This window comes from Dromaius novaehollandiae, chromosome 16, assembly GCF_036370855.1.
Source record: "Dromaius novaehollandiae isolate bDroNov1 chromosome 16, bDroNov1.hap1, whole genome shotgun sequence".
Lineage (NCBI taxonomy): Eukaryota > Metazoa > Chordata > Aves > Casuariiformes > Dromaiidae > Dromaius > Dromaius novaehollandiae.
In genome coordinates, this window is record NC_088113.1 from 6,572,018 (window position 1) to 6,591,772 (window position 19,755).

The 19,755-nt window shown below is 51.9% G+C and overlaps 1 protein-coding gene across 5 annotated transcripts in view; it reads right to left on the minus strand.

Moving 5' to 3' along the window:
- TOX2 (TOX high mobility group box family member 2) overlaps window positions 1-19,755 on the minus strand; it is a 166,581-nt gene that overhangs the window by 90,139 nt on the left and 56,687 nt on the right. For all 5 annotated transcript variants that reach the window (XM_064521388.1, XM_064521389.1, XM_064521386.1 and 2 more), the window contains exon 2: window positions 11,519-11,584. In XM_064521388.1, the coding sequence (XP_064377458.1) occupies window positions 11,519-11,569 (51 nt within the window). In that variant the 5' untranslated portion in view covers window positions 11,570-11,584. The remainder of the gene's footprint in view (window positions 1-11,518; window positions 11,585-19,755) is intronic.

Genomic DNA, 19,755 nt, shown 5'->3' on the forward strand with positions numbered 1-19,755 from the left:
AGGGTCTTATATTTATGCAGAATTCATGAATCATTTTCCAGTAATACAACTATAATTATTCTTAAAGTGTTATGTTTGAAGGTATAATATGAAATACTTGCAAAAAGCTCTTTTTCACTTTGATAGTTTGTAATCTTCATGGTAATCAGATCAGTTAGCTCCTTCACACAAGCCAGGAAAATACGATTTAGCACGAGTCTCCTACTCTTCCCTCATGTTTTAATTAAAGTCATAAAAGGCGAGTCATATTTTGCCCTTTGCAGTGTACACAAATGTATAGACCCCAGCTATATAACCTCAGCTCAGACACTTTTGATGACCGCTGACGGATTTCCTACTCTGAGATAAATCTAATTCAGACTCGCGCAGCAGCCGCTGACCGTGAGAAGGCATCACCACGAGCGAGGCCGCATGCTACATCAGACGGCTGCACGCCAGCCCGAGCACAGCCCGTCCGCGGCCCGACACAGAGCTCCGCGGTGGCTTCGCTGTCCCCCCACAGCCGGTGGAGCAAAACCTCGCTGCCGGCCCCCCGTGCCGCGCTGCAGCCGGCCCCACCAGCTCCCCTGGAGAGGGACACCACGCAGAGCCGGCGGCACTGCACGCGTCCCCCCTGGGGACCTGCGGCACGCGCTCCCCGGCCCTGGGTCCTGCAGTGTGCACACTCACCCCCCCACCCCCCCCCGCTGGGTACTGGCTCTGTATGCTCACCCCCAGGTCCTGCAGTGCGCATGCTCACCCCAACGGGTACTGGCATTGCACACTTACCCCCTGGGTCCTGCAGTGTGCACACTCACCTCAACGGGTACCAGCACTGCATGCTTGCCACCCAGGTCCCTGCACTCTCCCCCCAGGTCCTGCAGTGTGCACACTCACCGCCCCGGGTGTGTGCGCTGCATGCTCACCCCCCAGGTACCAGCACGGCATGCTCACCTCCCTGGGTACCAGCACTGCACACTCACTCCCCCCGGGTACCAGTACTGCACGCTTGTCTCCCTCGGTACCTGCACTGCATGCTTACCTCCCCTGGTGCCAGCACCGCACGCTCAACTCACCAGGTCCCGCAGTGTGCATGCTCACTGCCCCGGGGATGTGCACTGCACGCTCACCTCCCCGGGTACCGGCACTGCACGCTCACCTCCCCGGGTACCGGCACTGCACGCTCACTCCCCCCAGGTACCAGCACGGCAGACTCGCCTCCCTGAGTATCTGTGGTATGCATGCTCACCTCCCTGGGTACCCAAAGCCCGCACGCTCCCCTCCCAGGTACCAGCAGCACACGCTCCCCTCTCTGGGTACCTGCGCCGCATGCTCAAATCCCTGGGTACCTGCAGTGCACGCTCCCCTCCCCAGATAACCAAAGTATGCACGCTCCCAGCCCAGGTACCGGCAGCACAAATGCACCCCCCGGGTACCTGCAGCACGTGCTCACCCCCCCCCGGGTACCTGCATTGCACACTCACATTGCAGGTACCCATGTGGCACGCTCCTCTCCCGGGGCCCGGCCACCTTGCCCCCGCGCGCTCGGGCAGTGCGCAGCGCCGCAGGCCCCGGGCCTTAGCCGAGCGCGAGGCTGCGAGTGCTGAAGAGAGAGCAGAAGGGGCAAAACCCATGCCGGGCTGCTCGGGCCCTGGCAGAGGCCGCAGCGGGACCAGGAACGCCAGCACAACCCTCCCTCGGGCACAGGTGCCGAGGCAGCCCACTCGGCAGCCCCCACTCCCGCAACACCCTGTGAGGAGCAGCTACGGCTTATGTATTACTTCAGGCTCTAAGGTAAGCTGCCAGCATGCTTCTGGACAAAAATTAAGGACCGCTATTGCCACGAACGGCACAAGCGAGGCGAGGAGCACCGAATGCCTGGTGCTGAGGTCCCAGAGCATCCCCGAGAGCCATCCCGGAGCGACGGCTATGCAGCGGAGCCCGCAGGGTCACCTTCCTGTTTGCAAAGGCCTTCATCCAAACTCTGAAGTGGGAAATAACACTTTCCTGCTCAAAGCAAAGGGCTCCCAAGTGACCTCCGGCCAGTTAATCACCCTGTTGTGACGGGAGATCCAAACACGGGCTTGGTGCTGGTGCTCTGATAGAAGAAGGAGAAGTAATCAATCAGTTTGCAAAGGAAATCCCAAGAGTAACTGGCTATTTCCCCGCCCCCCCCATACTCCTGTGGCCCACGGTGCTGCATTTATCTGAATAAATGCAGTTTCCCAAAGCCGCTCCCCCAAGGTCCCTCCCAGAAGTGAACCAACCTCTGTCATTTCAGAGGCAAATGAGATCCAAAACCAAACCAAGAGAAGGAGGCACAAAAGTCTCGCTTGCCCCAAATCGCTAGTAACAACGGTATTGCGTTATCGGAGCTCGGTACCAAGCATTAGCACGTAAAGACCCGGCTCCCAATCGCACTGGGTCCCGGGGGTAAATCGGGAGCTGGGCAGTGAGGAATGAGCACAGCATGAGGATCTGGACTATCGAAAGACAGAACAGCTTGTGGATAATCGCAATAGCTGATCAGAGAGGCACAGCATGAGGGTTTAAGGCTGGCAGAGCCCTGTATTAGTGTTATACTGGTGGTTCAAAGGCGACCTGCTCCCGGCAGAGCCGCCCGAGGTTTCCCCGCCTGTAGCTCACCACCAAAGGCAGCAGTGCTGCGCGCGGGACCGCACTGCCTACAGCTCTGGACCGCTCCTCTGCATCGATTCGGACTTTTATATTTCTTTCGCTGCTTATGGACTTCGCCGTTGCAAAAGAAAATCAGATCTGTTTCAAGGTCCTAGCACGCATTTTGATCACACCTCTCAGGCTGAGGAGTACATCCAGGCTCGCTGCTTAATATAGATGCTTTTTACAATTGGGTCAAAAAGGATCTTTGATTTGATTCAGATTCCAGAAAGCCTAGGAAAGAATTTGGGAAGAGAGGCCAACCTTACTGCTTTGATTGGACTGAGCGCACAGCTTGCTTGAGTCACCTGGAACATTTTGGTGGAGCCACAGGTCCTGGGCTCCAATCTCTGCTCCCAGCTGTGACCTGCTGCAGCTGTTAAGCACCTTTCCTCTGGTTTCTGATCTCTGCTCTGATGTTCTGAGGATCCTGTTCTCCCTGTTGGCTTTACCCCTAACCCCAAATCTATTAGCAACCTCAATTCATTGGCGAGACATACGTCTACGTATGAAATTCAACCACCCTATATCGTTCTTCAGCTTTCCATCCCTACAAGGCACGCTCTCTGTATCACCTGACAGATACCTTCAATTGTATAAGATGCTATTTTTTTCCCCAAGTAAATGCAATAGAAACAGAGACTATTCATTTTGGCTCCAGGAACTGTTCACTTCCATTATCTTTTCACTTGGTGATGTTTGGTGGCTGTTTTTCAAACACCTTATTGTTAACAACTCAGGAGTCCTTTGAGACCCAGGGGTTGAAGAAGGTGTTCATTCTGCTGTAATAACCACGGGATTTTTTTATTATTATTTTATTTAAACACAGCAGCCAACCTAACACCGGCAATAGAAGCTTCTGTTGCTAAGACGAAATTACAGGAATCACTTCCTGACTGCACCTTTCAAAAAATTTCACTGTCACATAGGAGTTCATACAAAATTCACGAGCTTGGATCAGCAGCTGTAGCTGTGCTCACCTCCAAAACCCCCATCTGGAAGGGTTTCCATTAGCTGATGATTATAATAAATTACATGCAATATTCTATTGTTCATTTTAAAATAGCACATGAGATTTTTTCTGAATTGTCTGCTGAGAAAGGTATTCAGTACCTATCAATGCCTTCCCTCTATTTTTTATTCTCTGGCACAACATATAAAATACCGTAATACTCTACAAACAGCAGGGTAAAAGCAAAATCTGTCTTAAAATGGGCGCATGTGGCAGTGCACACTCCCAGCTTCCACTTCCACCGCATTGCCAAACGGTGTTTAATTTTCTCTTCCGACTTTGAGTCGGTATAAAACTCTCACTTTTCTTTGCCTTAAGTAAAATTTTTTATGCTATAGCAATGTTTGTAATGTGTCATTGTAAAGGGACTGGTGAATCATCAGTTCTTCTGTTTTAAGGTGTATTCTGCCTTAAGGTGTATTCTGCCCACTCTGCGGCTGACTTCAGACTTTGTAAATACAGAAGTTTTGCAGATTGGAAGAGACTGGGAGGTTGTAAGGAGGCGAGAGTCAAATGCAAGGAGCATGGTATGGGTTGACATGCAGAATCATCCCAAAGGCTCCACGCCTGGGGAACAGGGTCCCCTCTTTTAAAGCCTTCTACTTGATATAAGTGATTTTCTCCAAAACCGAATGCCCTCTGCTCACTATCTGTTCTTGTGATACGTAATTCCCTGAAGCAGCCAAGTTCAATCGATTATAACAAGCCCGAGACACCGATCCATCTCCTCAAAGTTAAAACCAACATGTTTCTTCAGACACATGAGACCGATTAGACTCCTCAGAAATACGAACGAAAGCTCGTCAGGGGACGCCAGCGGAGACTGTACAGAGAATACCCTCACAGTGGGCTCTGGTTTTTCCTCCACCGCTCTGACACATAGGCTTTAGTACAAGACTCAAGGGTTGCCCCAGGCTGTCGCCATGGTCTTCTTGCTCTTCCAACCTTTCCCATCGACCTTCTTCAGGAGGACACCTCAGAGCCAAGACGGCGGCCGCGGTGACCAAGAGCAACCCATTGCACCTCCCGAGCCCAGCAGCTCCTCCGAACGCACGTGTCCTGCCCCTGCCCCAGCCGCGACGGAGCGGCTCTCCCTGGTTTTCGTCTATCAACGGTTGCGTTTTTCCTGCGACTCAGCCGAGACTGGTGGGAGGCCCAGGAGGTGGGAGGACAATGCATCTGCCAGTGTTATGACAAGGTTTCACGGCATATTTTATAACACAGACCTGCCAGGATGAGCGCTGTCTAGTCTGGAGCGTTAGCAAAAGGCAAGGAAAGCATTTCTGTAGTTCCCCGCCCCATCATTAATTTGTAATTATGCTATCACTTCTCTTCTACGTTACTGCTTATTTACCAAACAGCGTTATTGTAACGTCTGGTTCCTTATAACTAGCAAATCCATTGTTATGCTAAAACAAATGTTCTAAACGTTATTTATTATTTGATAAACCTTGTGTAACCCTGAATGAGGACATTAAACGGCAAGAACACTACTTCAAAATCCCATTTTAAATAAGTCACCAAGACAGCTGTGCCTTTATAAAACACATTAGAGTGGCACTCAGAGCACATATGGCTCAGGGATATATACAAATTATATAATTTCTGTCATCCGATCAAATAAGAGGGACGTTTTGACCCCAGAAATGAGTCAAATGTAAGTTGTAATTCAAGCCCCACCGGAGGCCCGGTGGTAATGTATCCTGACGGCTGATCCAGGAGCCCTGACCGTTTGACCCACCAGATCAGCGAGTTACTGTATCTATTATGGCTAATACAGACCCAAGCCTGACGATGCATGAAGATAAACAGATAAAGGGCAATAGGTACAGTAGATAAATGTCGATTTATACACGCCCGAGCACACAGATACATATGCAGATCGATTCCGTGTGCGCAGAAACACAGATAGACATAATGTAACCGCAAACGTTCATACGCAGACGCAGAGCAAGGCAGATTTTATATACGTGCGTGGGCACGTGACAAACGTAATAATCCTCCTTTAACTCCGCTTCCATTGGTGCATCGGTACGACGCAGCCAAGCTCCTCCTGGCGTACACAAAGCAAGGGAAAAATCCACCTTACGTTTTATGCACGGGCTACAAACACGTCCGTGGCTGAGACCCGCGCGCAGTGGGTCTCCCCGGCCGTCACGCTGCTTGGCTACGGCCATCAGCTGCCTAACGAGGGTCGGGCAAAACCAGGCTTTTCCAACACTTGTAGCTGTTAATGCTTTCCCCCAAACCCTGTTTTTCCAAACATGCTGGAATTGATGGTGCTGTGCAAACGGGCAGCCCCAACGACCCCAGGAGCTGTGCACGCACAGGGCGCACGCGGCTCCCAGGAGCCCGGGCCTGATGTTGCTGACACGTGGCGAGGTGGCATGAGGACGCCAGCAAGACTATCGTGAAAAAATAACATTAACCATGAGCAAAAGGGTGTATAGATAGCTCTGTGTCAATTTACACAATATTTTCCACACCGTTAAAGCAGCGGGATAATTACTGCACTCTCAATTACAAAGGTAAGGAGCTGCTTAAGTCAATATATCTTTGTCTGAATAAGCTATACTGACATATAACAGCATTTGCACAAGGAGTTGCACGAATTAACTTGCTGGTATAGACACGAGCATGGTGCTCAGGGGGGATAAGCCAGGAAGAGAAAGCTCCAAAGCTTCAGGCAGAGGGTGGGAGCAAAAATGCCCAGTACCAGCTCATCGGATCTTTTCTTCTTTGCAGTGTCCTCAGTATCGATTGCTCAGTCATGCATTGCCCACGATGCACATGGGAGAAAGCCAGCAAACACTTCTTGGGCACCCAAGGCTTGTGGTAACATCATTGCTGCTGCCCTCGCGAGAGTCCTTCGCCCGTCAGGAGCTGGGAGCAGACGGACACAACCGCGGCCCTGCTCCCGGCGAGCCGGCCCGTGACTGGCCCCAAAGGCCGAGATCAGGGCGATCGCCCCCGTGCCGGGCACCGTGCTGGCAGCCACCCCGCGAGGAAGCAGCCCGGCACCGGCCGGAGCGAGCCGGGGGTCCCAGCTGCGCCCGCTTCCTGCTGCAGCATCGCGCTGCCTCCTGCTCCTGAGCAGCACATTTCCTGTGTTTATTCGCCCCTAACAGGGGATAATGACACTTTCTTACAGGGTATTTTGAGGCAGAGTTAATTTATATTTATAAAGCACCTGTGGGCTCTTCCTGCGAGCACAAAAGTCTTGACTCCAGCCAAACCTCCCTAACTCCCATCCAATTACACCTGTAATTTCCCAGCCTTTGCCTTTACGGAGTTAGTTTCCCTGTCACAAGGATCTTAAGAAACGTCTTCACTCATTTATTTTGCAGACTGTTTTATTTCTCTCGATGGCATGGTTGCTTTTTCCCCCTCGTTTTTCAGGGTACCTCGCGTTGCCGTACGCTCCTTGGGATTTTCCATTACTTAACTCCTTCTCTTTGTTCGGGGTGGGGAGGAAGAAGAATGACAAGGGTGAGGAATGACACGCTGCTGACTGCAGGAGACGCAACAGATCCCTCACTCATCTCGGGGGTCAGGTTGCCGCGATGGTTTGATCAGATGTCAACTTGCATTTCTTCCCCGGCCCCCGTCGGGGGTTGAATTACATTTCGCATTTGACTCATCTCTGGGGTCAGGTGTCCCTCGGGTTTGGCGGGACAACAGGAGTCATTTCCACGAGGCCGGGTGTGCCAGCGCAGCCACCAATCTGTCAGCGTTTTCATTATGTTTTAGGCTCCTGTATTTCTGCATTTAGTTCTCAGCTGAGACAAAGCCCTTTTGGGATGAAAAACAGGCAACACCGTATACAGCACATAAGCAATCACTTAAAGGGAGATTAGGGGAGAGAGCAGATCAGCTGGCTTTAAAACTGTGCTGGCTGTTGTTTATAGAAGCCAGCAGCTCGGCAATGCAAGGAATGACGAAAGGAAAGGGAAGCGGGAGCTGCTCCTAGCTTCACCACGCTTTGCCATGAGATACTGCAGAAGCTCCTTAGGATAAGAACTGTGCAAGGGGCCGAGGTAAGGCTGGTGTCAGGGTGCTGCAGCTCCGCGATGCTTTCTGAGGACGGCTCATCACCAGAGCTGCCCCAACTGCACCGGCTCTGCAGCTGCAGCTGTAAAACAAGAATCGTCTTATCTTTGTGATGGGGAAGGATGCCTCGAGAGCTCAACCGACTGCTGGATCTCTGGACAGAAACGCACTACAGGCAGCGGCCACTTAAACCCCCAGGTTTAGACCAGGGCAGGAGCGGAGGTGTTCAAGTGAACTGTTTTGTGCCTAATTCCTGCTACGTATTCTGGAGGAAAAATTGCAAGGAAATAGAAACCGCACTTCCAAATTGGTGGCAGGAGAGAAACAGAAGGAAAGATCCTAGGACAAAGACTTTCCACCTTCTCCTACTCGTGGACCCCTAAAAGTCTTCCAGCTGAACGAGGCCCTCCGAAGACATTGTGTGCACAGGCTGCTCTGCAGCGCCCAGCTTCCTTGTCCTCGTGATGTTGCTGACACCGGTGGAGCTCACCACGTACCACTGTTTTGGGTTAAATAAAACCAACGTGGCCTAAAAACAGGCAATGTGCGTGCTAAGATTCCCCGCCCCGCCCCCGGTTAACGCCGGATTTCCCAGCTTCTGCACCCAAGCCGGGCTCAAAGCGAGCGTTCAGCCCTGACAACGCGGCAGCGCTGCCGACGGGAGCCGTTCTGGTGCACGGTGCATGGTTTTGGGCAAAACCAGAGGAAAAAACACAAGGCCCATCTATTACAGTGTAATGGCTTCTGTAATTAGTGCACATGATTTGTCTTTATCCCCCAGGATCTCGAGGGTCGAGCGATATCCTGCGCATGCTGGATGGGCCTGTGCCGACGGCGTAGCCGCCTCTCCAGCAGGATTGCAAAGCGGCGCTCCTGCCGTTGAGGTTGCAAAAGGTTCAGCAAGCAAGAAAAAGAGCATCTGGAACATGGGTTTAAATCCAAGGGTCGTGCCGTTAGCAATAAAGTCGCGGGCAGCGTGGGGAAGCGCTCCGTGGGAAAGCAGCGGGGGAGAGCGCAGACTCCCGAGGACGACGGAGGGGAGCGGAGCCACCGCGTGCCTCCTCCCGTCCCGCACGGCCCCCGCAAGAGCTAGCAAGCCGCCAGCTCGTTAAAGGGTTGGAGAAGCAATTAATGAAGCTGCGGCCGCCCAGCTTGCCTAGGCAGCGCTTGCCCAAAGCTGGCCCGCGCCAGCGCCGCATGCCCTCTGCCACGAGAAAGCCATTTCCTCCCTTTAATGCTTAATTGCCCTTTCCAAACAGAAAATAAACTCCAGCAGGTAAATAAAGCGTGCCTGGAAATTCCTCTTCCATACCCCAGGTTACAAGGATCCGGCTGGGTCGGTTTATCCTCCTCGCAGGTTCAAACAGCGCGTTAATCCTCGGGCACGCGATAGTCTCTCTTTTCTCGTTAGGAAGTCTCCCCCCCGCTTAATCTTGGCAAAGAAATCCATTCGTCACCTCCCAGCAGCAGCTTATTCCAGCTCCTCTCCAGCTGCCCGCGGGGAGGGGAAGCGAGATGCTGCGAGGTGAATTCGATCCGTTCAGACCAGGAAACACAAACGGCTCCTTTTGGCTGCGGTTCAGCTGCCGGGACGGCCCGCGCCAGCACGCTGGACTCCTTGCTCCGTGTGGCTGGCGACCGCCGCTAGCCCCTGCACCGGCACCTTTACACCTCCCCGATGGGTACGTGGAGCGAGCATCCCTCGGGAGTTTGCAAACGCCGAATATCTATTACAGCCGCCCCGGGTAGCATCCACCGCGCTGCTCATATGCTCTGAGCCCTTGAGCACCCGTAACCTCGGCGCCCCAGGGGCTCCGGCTTAGCGCAGAGACATTTGTCCCTTTTCGCTTGCTCACGGATAAGCAGCAAGTGGTTCTTTTTGCACCGAGGCAAGGCAAGCGCTCAGTGCTTCCCCGCGTTGGGACCGTTTTGAAGCAGGGATTTTATGATTCCTGGAAGAGCTGAAGGAGAGGGAGCCCTGATCTGAGCAGGGGCTGGCCAGCCCCGTCCCACCCTGCCAGCCACCACGCGCACCTCTACGACCCAACGCAGCCTCCACGCTTTCCTAAGCCGGAGCCAGGCTGCTCAGCTCCTGCCAGGTTCAGGCCCTTTCAGACCAGACACCGCGGAAATGTGACCCCATGGCTAACGGGACCACTTGGTTCCCGTGGAGTGAGGGGATAAAACCTTTCCCCATCTCTGCTCCACTTGTTTCACAGGCTAAGAGGGAAGAACAGCTTTAGGGAATAAGGGGGAAAGACAGGGCCACACCGCAGCTCGGGACAGCTTGGGGTCAGCCTGCTCCTCTTTGCGTTTGCTTACGTACCTACGGCAATTGCTAGCCCTGAACACGAGCAGGGGCTTTGAGGGTTGACGGCACGTTTCTGCTGAGCTGCTGTGCAGCCCAAAGCCTGCAGTGAACATTTCTTCCCCACCCTAGGAAACCACTCGCACCCGAGAGCCAATCCTTTGCTTTTCCAGCTGTACCTGCGTATGCTGTCCTTGAAAGCCAGCGGTGAAACCTCTCTCTTGAGCAAAGAGCCAACAGGTTCCTGCACTCTGCTTCTAAGAAAGCCAACGACAGTTTTTCATCCTGTTTTCTTTCTTTTTTTTTTCCTTCAAATCATCCTCCATATCCGATTTAGATACAAAATGGATGATTCACTAGCCTTTATAGAGATTCCATGGTAACTGCCAAACCCCAACAGCGGGAATGTACTGTAATCTCACCCCCAACCACAGACAGCAGCTCCTGGGGTACCAGGGAGCCAGGCGCGTTTTGTGGGGGAGCGAAACCTTCACCCAGTTCTCCTCCCACGTTTGCAACGCAGCAGCTTCACGCGCCAGATCCCAGCACAGCCTGCAGCGCGCGGGGCTGCGGTCAACAGGGCCCCACGACGAAATGGCCCAACAGGGCTCAAAAACAGGAGGCTTAAAAACATTAATGACTGCATTTTTCCCCACGAGGCAGCAGGCCATGACGTGATGCTGCCCCCCATGAGCGCGGCATCAGGCACCTCCGAAAGAGGCACTAAAGCCCCTGCACGTTCCCGTCATGACAGGACACCTTGGACGGCTGCACATGGGACCATCTCGCCTCTCCCAGCCAGGAAGACACATAAACACATGCCAAAGTCCCAGCCTGCCAACGGGACCTAAGCAAGTGCTTAATTTTAACTATATATTGTTAGGGCTCCACTGAATGGACATTTGTGTTTCACGTGTATCTAAGCCCGGACAGAGTCCTGAAGGCTCGGGCACCTGCGAGATGTGAGCACTGCTATTCTGGTCCTCCACGTGTGGGTTTGTAGTTCCAAAACAGGAAAACTTTGATTCCTATTTCTCCTGGAGCCAGCTAATCGTTAACCTATTTAGCTACAGGAAACACTCTACGTGAGGAAAGGAGAGAGAGACCTGAGCTCCACACAATACTTGGAAACCTCGCCACTTCTAGAAACACCAATTGCTACTTCTTCATTTATAGTCAAAGACGCTGAAGTGACACTGCTGAGCCTCACTAGAGAGCTGTGGCTGAGCCGCGTCCTCGCGCTACGCAGCAGTACCAGCATGCACGCATGTCCATCTCCCAGTACCAAACACATCCAACTGCTCTTTGGCATCAGAGGACGAGGTTGCTGGCAAGCACGGACCTCCTCCATGGACCCTTCCCAAGGTCCCGCTTGTCCCAGGAGCACAGATTCACCAAAAGCTTCTAGCATTTGTGTCTTGACGCAGCCCAAGTGTCTCGGGGAGTCTCACCCACTGCGTTCACACAGCCCACCGAAGTAAAACGGCACTTACCTGATTTGCCGATAGAAACTCCGGGGCATTGTCATTCATCCCCATATACATGTTCTCCCCATCAAACTAGAAAGACAAAAGAAAGCTGCAGTTAGTGAAATGACATCTGCACTCCAGGGCTGTGTGGATCCCAAATACTTCCCTGGCTCATCATGTAAAGAACCAAGATTCCCAGAAAAAAATCTTGAGCGTGTCCTTTAAAACTGTGCTTAACCTACCAGTGGTATCTGATGCTTGTGGGGCAGTAACAAGCTATGACAGAGTCTTAAACTCAGTGCTGTACAGACTCAATAAAGAACCATCCAAACTGGCCACAGAGAACTAAAAATTTGCTATAGAGAACTTGCTTTCCAGCTCTGCTGCCTTGTGGATACCCACTAGCCAGCTTCTCTTAGAAGTGGCCTTTGCAAGATCACAAAATGCAAATCCACAGTAGAATTGCTTTGTTTTGTGAAAAGATGGAGAATAAAACCCATTCTTGAAGAAGAAAGGAAATTCAGGCTACCTTAATATTGAGCTGCAAGCTGTGCTTTTGAGCACGCATGAGCATACATTACTGTTATTGCAAGCAGACACGTTAACACAGCACACTTACGTTAATTTTTCAGCAAAATAATGAATGAATCATTCTAAGAGCTAACAAATAAACCAAAATTGTGCAAAAACGCAGATCTATCCCAGCAACAACATAATCCAAATTAAGGTCTTGCTAAAATTCTCACTAAACCAATTGACTCTACAAAGCCTGTTCCCACCCATGAGCATTTCCAAGATGGGTAGGTCATGCTCCACACTCTTCCAGGCATCCATGTGTTCTTTAACCACCAAATGGCAGCAAACCTACAGTTGCAATCCAGAAGGTCATTCCTAGGCTGTACATGAAGGGGTCTCTAGAGCACAATTTCCAGCCCTGACACCTAAGGTGCAACCCTTCTCAGTGAGCTAGGTTGAAAGAGCTGTGCTGGCCCTAGAGAGAAGCAGTCCTGAAAGTCCTTGCGAGGGTGGGGAGAGCCCATGAGAGGAGGAGCTCCCAGGCAGATGCCAAAAGAGAGCCAACCCACACACCAGGGTGTCCACATCACAGAGAGGAGAGCCACCAGGCAAAAGAAGTCTCATTCATTTGGGAAGGAAGAAAAGAGAAGGTGCCTGGAAGCCACAGAGAAACAGTGTTGGGTTTCCTGCCTGGGAAGCTCTGATGCATTTCTGCGCCAGGGGGATGCAGCAGGAAACCAGGCTCCCTGCCTACAGCCCATTTTTTTCTGTTGTTTGGAAACTCTGGCTACAAGAAGGTGCATTTCCCTACACTTCTTCCTCTTCCTCTCCTGCCCTTCCCAGGATTTTGCCCCCGCAGATAGGCTTCGGAGCTACCAGGGATCAAGGGGCAGCACGAGAACGGCACAGTAAATGCAGCTAACTGGTGCCTCTACGGCTCCTGAACAACATGCCTGCCCCCTTCATCCACTTCTGAACCGCTAATCCAGTTATTAGACTACAAAATCCCCGTGGAGAACTACAAAACTCTTCCTATTAATTAGCTAGAGCAGGAGCTTTTCACTTGCTCAGGCTCCAGATGAAAGAAAAAAGCCCTCCAGAATTGTCTCCAGCTCAAAGTATAGCCAGGGCAGTTCTGGAGGCTAAGTTCACAAATTAATTATGGCAATAAAATGGGATATGCCATAAAACACTCCTGAGACAAGGATGAAGGTACCAGCTGTAAATGACAGTGTATACTTAACAAGGGGGAAGAGACTACCCTCTTGCCCTTACAAGCCAGATGATGAATTGGAGATTGCTCACCCCTTGTTTCCCTGGCTCTCAAATGAAACTGCTACCAGTTATGCCTTAACAGAAATGTTCCACATATGAGCAATAAAAGAGGAATCTAAACAAAACCAGGTGAAGATTTTCATTTTCACTATAGACTATTAATTACACTTCAATTTCTCCGAGTGCCACAGGATTAGCCATTAAAGTCAGTGGAGTTAGTAAAGCCAAATGGGAGCAGCACAGCTCTGCTCCGTGTCGGAGTGCAGAGACATCTTCTAATTGCCAAACCATCCTCGGGGATATGGGAACAAACCAATTAAAAGAAGCAAAATTACAGAGGGTATTGTGACATTCATTAACTAATACTAATGGCGATTGCAGCAGGACTAAAGGGAGACCCCTGCGCAAACGAAGGATTTCTTTAAACCTGATGGCAGGGAAGGAACGGTGGGAGGCAGCGAGGACGAGCAGCCCTAAGGGCTTTCCAGGACAAGCAGCTCTCGCACAAGCCCGCTGGATGCTCTTCACCTTAAGCTGAATTTCCCTCTGTATCAGTGAAACAACCGTCAGTGTAGCTGGCTCCCACCAACACGGCTCCACCTGAAGTTGCTGCATTTCCCAGGCACTAAGACTCCAATCTGCTGTGCCTCTGCCTGGCCAAACAGAGAATATCGAATTTGCAGGAGAGGTGTCACAATTTGGCAGAAAGGCTCAGACATGCAGCAGCAGGGCCCACGCTCTGCACAAGGAGCGGATCTCAGGCTCGGTGTTCATAAGAAAAGAGAGTAAAACGCGGGAGGGCTGCCTGCCGGACTGCGTGCGGGAGACCTGCGCTCTGCCGCTAGGTCTGCTGCCTATCTTGGCTCTTGGCTCTGTGCTCCAGTGCCCACCTCTGGAAATCACGAGCGGTGATGCCCAAGCAGAAGCGCTAGACAAGACCTGAGCCTTCATCACTTGAAGAAAAGCCTGCTCGAGGTTGGAGCCTCCTCTGGTTCACAGTGCATGCATGGTGGGTTTTGCAGGACAAGATCAGCAGCAGAGCTAGCAGCTTCCTGCTGAAGAGGTGTCCCCCAGGGACAGTCACCTGTGCACGCTGGTGGCCCAGGCAAGCCCTGCTCTGGGCATGGACGCAACGCGCACTCTTGTTCAGCACGTTGCATGAAGCTGTGGTTTGTTCTCTCGGCCCGAGTGAGCGATACCCAAGTATTATAGTGAGATCCAGACATCTGCATCAGGATCACAGCCATATCCCATGTGGCCATGACACGGCCCATGAGCAGCAGCAGACGAGGGGGCCCACTGAGGCACAGGCACTCATCCAAACCACTGACCGCAGCCCCGGCCTGAACTTAAAGCAGCGGGAAATCTCTAGCCACTTTGGTCATAAGAAAAATCTTCAAACTGTGACTGAACGGAACATTTGCCCAAGCCTATGGAAATGCAGAAGAAATAGCTCTGTGAAGCAAAGGGCCTCCTTTGCTCCAGGATGGCTAATCCAGATGCCAACGGTGATATTTTAACTGTCCGTTGTTGACAACAGGTATCAAGACTTACTAGAAAGAAAAAAATTAATGTGACAGAGATGCCCACCATCTCTCCCAAATTCTGCAACATTTAGCCAATACACGCAAGATGATCATCATCCCACGTTGCCACGGACCGCAGCAGCCCTGCGCTGCCTCCAAAGCCCTGCGCTGGAATACGAAGCTGCTTTGACTCACACCAGAACACCCAGGGCAGGCCACGCTTGCAGTTTGCTAAGGGGCTAATAAGAGCCATCCCTTCCAACAGTGAAAACGGAGCAGAAAGGGTTTTTCTGATTTCCACGCAGGTGCCCCCAGCAGTTTAGGGCAGCCAGCACATAGCTACGTGTTGTTCGCAGCCTGGGTCAGCTCTGGAGGAGAAGCTCCAGCGACCGCCAAGGGCTCAGCCCGCCGGCCGCACCGGTGAGGAGCTGCTGCTGGGGCTGCCGGAGCAGCGGGAGGCCAGCGTTCATCCGGGCAATCCAACGCAGCCGTCTGCTGCCGTGTATCGTGCACGTGGTCACCCACGGCCTTGCAGGGAGGGTTGGCTGTGACAGGCACATCCGAACGTCACTGCTGTCCACAGGCGCATCGCGACGCGAGGAGCCAGGCTGCCTCGCAGGGCTACGCTGCTGCGTCGACCCCACGTTCCCGGCGAGGCAATCCTTCGGCAACAGGCAAAACTACGGCCCTGAGGTCCCAGTCCTGACCTCCTCTAGCAACCATCCCCACGACACCACCGTGTGCCCGAGCAGATGCCCCAAAGCCTAGGGCTTCACACTGCAAGGATATACGGGCCATTTCCAACGGTCTGGCCTGCAGTGCCGAAGCTTTGCCTAAACCACCCGCGCAGACGGGCTGCGCAACATCGGCTGGCATTTAAAAGCTACCGCATCTAGAGAGGGCAGACTTCAATGCCTTAGCTGAGTCACGCAGCAAGATCCTTCCTGCAAGCAGCCCCAAATAGATTTACAGTATTTCAGTGACGAAACAGTGTTCGTCACCAAAATCAACCAGGAGTTTGCACTGCAAAAATACATGTTTCAGCATCAGGAAAGGAAACTCCTCTACGGAGAGGTGCAGAAATCAAAAGCCACCTGGAAACCCACGGTGGGAAAACAAGACGTGCCTTTCCCTGGGCGGGGAGGTTCAAGGCAGGAAAAGCCCTCTCCTTCCTTCGTCTCGTTCTGTTCGTCAGAACAGATTCCTTCACGGCTCTCTGCCACTCCCCTGCCTGCCCCCCGCACTTGCCCCTGCCCTTTACACCGCCGTAATAACGGCAGCGAATCCTGCCATCAGCATCACGGAGCTGCACATTGCAGCCGCTGGACTGAAAAGCAAGGCTTGAAATGCAACGGAAACCTTGGGACTTCCCCACTGCCGGCTGGATTTTCTTCTTCTTCTCCTCCAGGCTACAAGGGGACAAATGAATTTAGTAGGAACTCTCCCATTGGGGTATTTTTCAAGTAGACATTCGCCTCTTATGCACCAGCCAGGTGGAGGAGAGGGATAATGTGCTCTCCCCTCTTCGCAGCAGCAGTTTCGCAGCAGAAAGCGCTTCAAAACAATCCGCCCACATCCAGGTCTCCTCTTCTCCTGCCTGAAGTGGGTGCAAAGCGCGAGCGAACCCCGCTGTCTCTCAGCTCACAGCGTTTTGTGCCCAGGCTCCGATGTTCGATTGCAAAATTGGGAAATCCAAGCCCTACCTTCGAACCCTACGCACCTAAGCTTAGAAACTCGGGAAGATGCTGAGATTTATTGCTTTCCTTTTCCTCAAGACTTGGGCCCCGCTGGCCATCGGAGGACCACCAGCAAGCTGCACCTGACGTAACGCCAAAGCCGAAGGCAGCGAGTCTGAGCGACGGCCCAATCGCACGCCGTTCGAGGTAATGACACGCGACAACGGTGGATCGACTGATGCTCCAAACCCGATTCACACAGGGAGACCCGAGGAAATCAAGGGGACGGTCGGAGAAAGGGCTGTGCCTCCACGGCAGCACCTCTCTCTCGCCCACGTCACCACATCGTTTGGGCGCAAAATTCACCGCAAGCGGCAAAAAACGGGGTTCTAGCCTGCAAGAAAATACCCACCAACCTCCAGGCAGCTCTGCCAAAGTGGAGTTCGTCATGGAGAATTTACTCAGCAATGCAATTCTTTTATTGCTATTCTTGCAGGGGCCGTGCAGCTGGTATCGCGGTGCCGACGGCACAGCGCCGCGGCCAATTACCCAGCCCCGTACAGCAGCTGAGCAGAGTTTTCATTAAGGCAATGGTCTAAGGAGCACTTTTTTTCTTTTTTTTTCTTTTTTAACTGCTTCTCTAGGCTCACTTTAGCCTGCTATTTTTGCAACGTGATGGTATCTTCCTACTCGTAATGGTGCCCAGAGGTCACCCTGGGCACACGTTAATAAGATGAAAACTCATGAGCGTAATAAGCAGCGCCCGAACGCCGCACGAAGCAGCTGGGCGATCCTCAGCTCGACGCAAACACGCAGAATAAATGTTTGTTAACTGGAAAGGACGGAGCGGAAAGAAAGCCCACTGGCTGCCAAGACGCAGAGAAGGTGCGACTTTCACGCGGATGGCGCTGCCAGCTCGTAAGAGTTTATTACGAACCTCCTCACATCCTTTTATTTGCCTGGGAGCACTGGCTTCGGGAGTCACCAGCAAAGATGAAAACCTCAACTTTCAATTCCACAAGAAAAATAAGAAAAAGAAAGAAAATGTGGAAGCGCTTTTACCAGGAATGGCTTCAGTGAGGCCTGTAAGATCTCAACAACCTTCCGAGCTTTTTTAATTTTTTTTTTTCTTTTTTAAACTTAGGGGTTTTGGTGGGGTCTGGGCTAAATTTCAGCACTCGGCCTTGGCATAAGCAGATGAGCGCACCTTCACCACATGTCCGCGAGGACCAGATGTGCCTCTGGGATGTACTGAGCCACCTCTGATGGCACCATACCCACTGCACAGACGCATGTGACTTGCCCTTAGAAAGCTTTCTGGGGTCAAGTTTTTCCAACCTTTGCATGTATTTATTTTTAAAGCAGGCAAGAATTACTTGAATGGCAGAACTATATTCTTGCAATTTGGCCACAGCCTCATGCATAAGGGCATTTCCAGCCCCGTATCGCCGCAGCGGACAGCATCAGAGGGCACACGAGACGCCTGCGTGCCAGGCACAGCCTTACGGGCACGCGTGACAGTCGCGCCAAAGCAACCCCGCGGGACGCGGGCGGCCGGGACTGACAGAAAGCCGTCGCTCCGGCCGTGCCCCCCTTGGACGCTGCTGCCAGCTGAGCCGCCATAATTTCCCGGGGGAGCAATTTAGCATCGCACTGCTCCAGGGGATACGGTGCAGAGCTCCGCTTAATCTCTTTAACTGAAGTTTCCCTGTTAAGGTCTTTTCACAATCTCTGGCCTAGCGTGAGCTGCCAGCATTAGGGGTTTGGTTTGGGGTTTTTTTTTCCCCTTTTTTAGGGCAGGAGGGAAGCTGGATTCTACATACAACCATTAAATATTCTTACATATTACTCTAGAGTGATATAGATGAAGTATTCACGCTCAAAACCATAAAGCCAAAAAGATATATATATATACAGATACATATATATATATAAGAGTCTATTCAGTTCTGGGTAATACCATAGTCCTGTTCCCTGTATCCTCCTTCCTCCCACCCAAGGCTGGAGAATAAACTGCTGCATCGGAAAAGACACTGAAGAAAAGCGAGAGGTGGCCAGAAGGAATCTCTGTCGTTGAGCTACAAGGAACAGCTACACACGTTAAGTTTTGGCAGGTCCTCGGAGACAAGATACCGACTATCCCTCAAAAAAGGGTGTTAAAAGAATCGCACCACTCCCCTTTTTCCCCTCACTGCCGTCGGCGTGGACCAACAGAAGAGTAACAGACGTCATCGGGAGGACGAGAACATGGCTTTCAAAACACATCAGAAACAAAACTATGGAACATTACATTTCATATCATAATAAGGCAAATGAAAAAGATTTTGAAGAAAAATTACAAATAGGATAGAAATTAATAGCAGGTATTTTTTCTTCCAAACACACCAGAAGCAGGAAACATAGCGCACAGCTGGCTGCGCCGAGGGCTGACCCAGGTACGATAGAAGCTGTCAAGAAATTAAAACCATGCGGGAAAGACAGGAATGATTTGCACTGGCTTTTACGCTGAAGGGTTTTCCAGTACTTCCCAAAGCTGGGCATCTCCCTCAGAGAGACCCGTCTGGGCAGCTATCTCGCACTGAACAGGCCAGTGGGAAAAACTGTAAAACAAATCAGCAAAATCAGGAGGAAGCTCCAGGGCCACGTGGTATTCGCTTGCCCGAAAGCCATTTGGATGCCAAACTGACAATTTAGCAAGCGCTGGGCATAACCTACAGGTCCAGCGGCGTCTGCTCCTAGAGCAACTAGGGTGGCAAATTGAAGGTGCCAGCTTCATTTGTGCAGTTTTTGCTTGCTTTTTTAATTGTGGAGGGATTCACAAAACGGCAGCCCAGTAAGTCTGACTGCCTTAGGAGGCAAGCGGGCCGGAGCCGAAACCCCGACCAGAAGCAGCAGGCAGAGATGTGACACGATGAGGAAGAGGAGGGAGCCTGCAGAGGCAAGGTGCGCCTCGTAGCTCAAGGACCATTTGCTGCAGGGGTCAACAAGTACCTGGATAAGGGCGAGTGCAGCTGTGCAGCCCAGCTGGTCTTTCCACAAGGTTCCTCACCAAAAAGCTCTTAAAAACCCAATCCAAGTTGTCCTGGGACCAAAGAGAAGGTCCTCTTCTCATTCACAGCCAGTGAAAAGATACCTGCTCGGTTTTCACAGCGGAGGGTGATCACAGAGCAGGGACATCCGTGCTAAAAATCTACACAGTCCATAATGTAAGTGATCTGGAAGTTATGAAGCTCACTAATGAGGCAAAAATTATTCAGGCTGGCCAAAA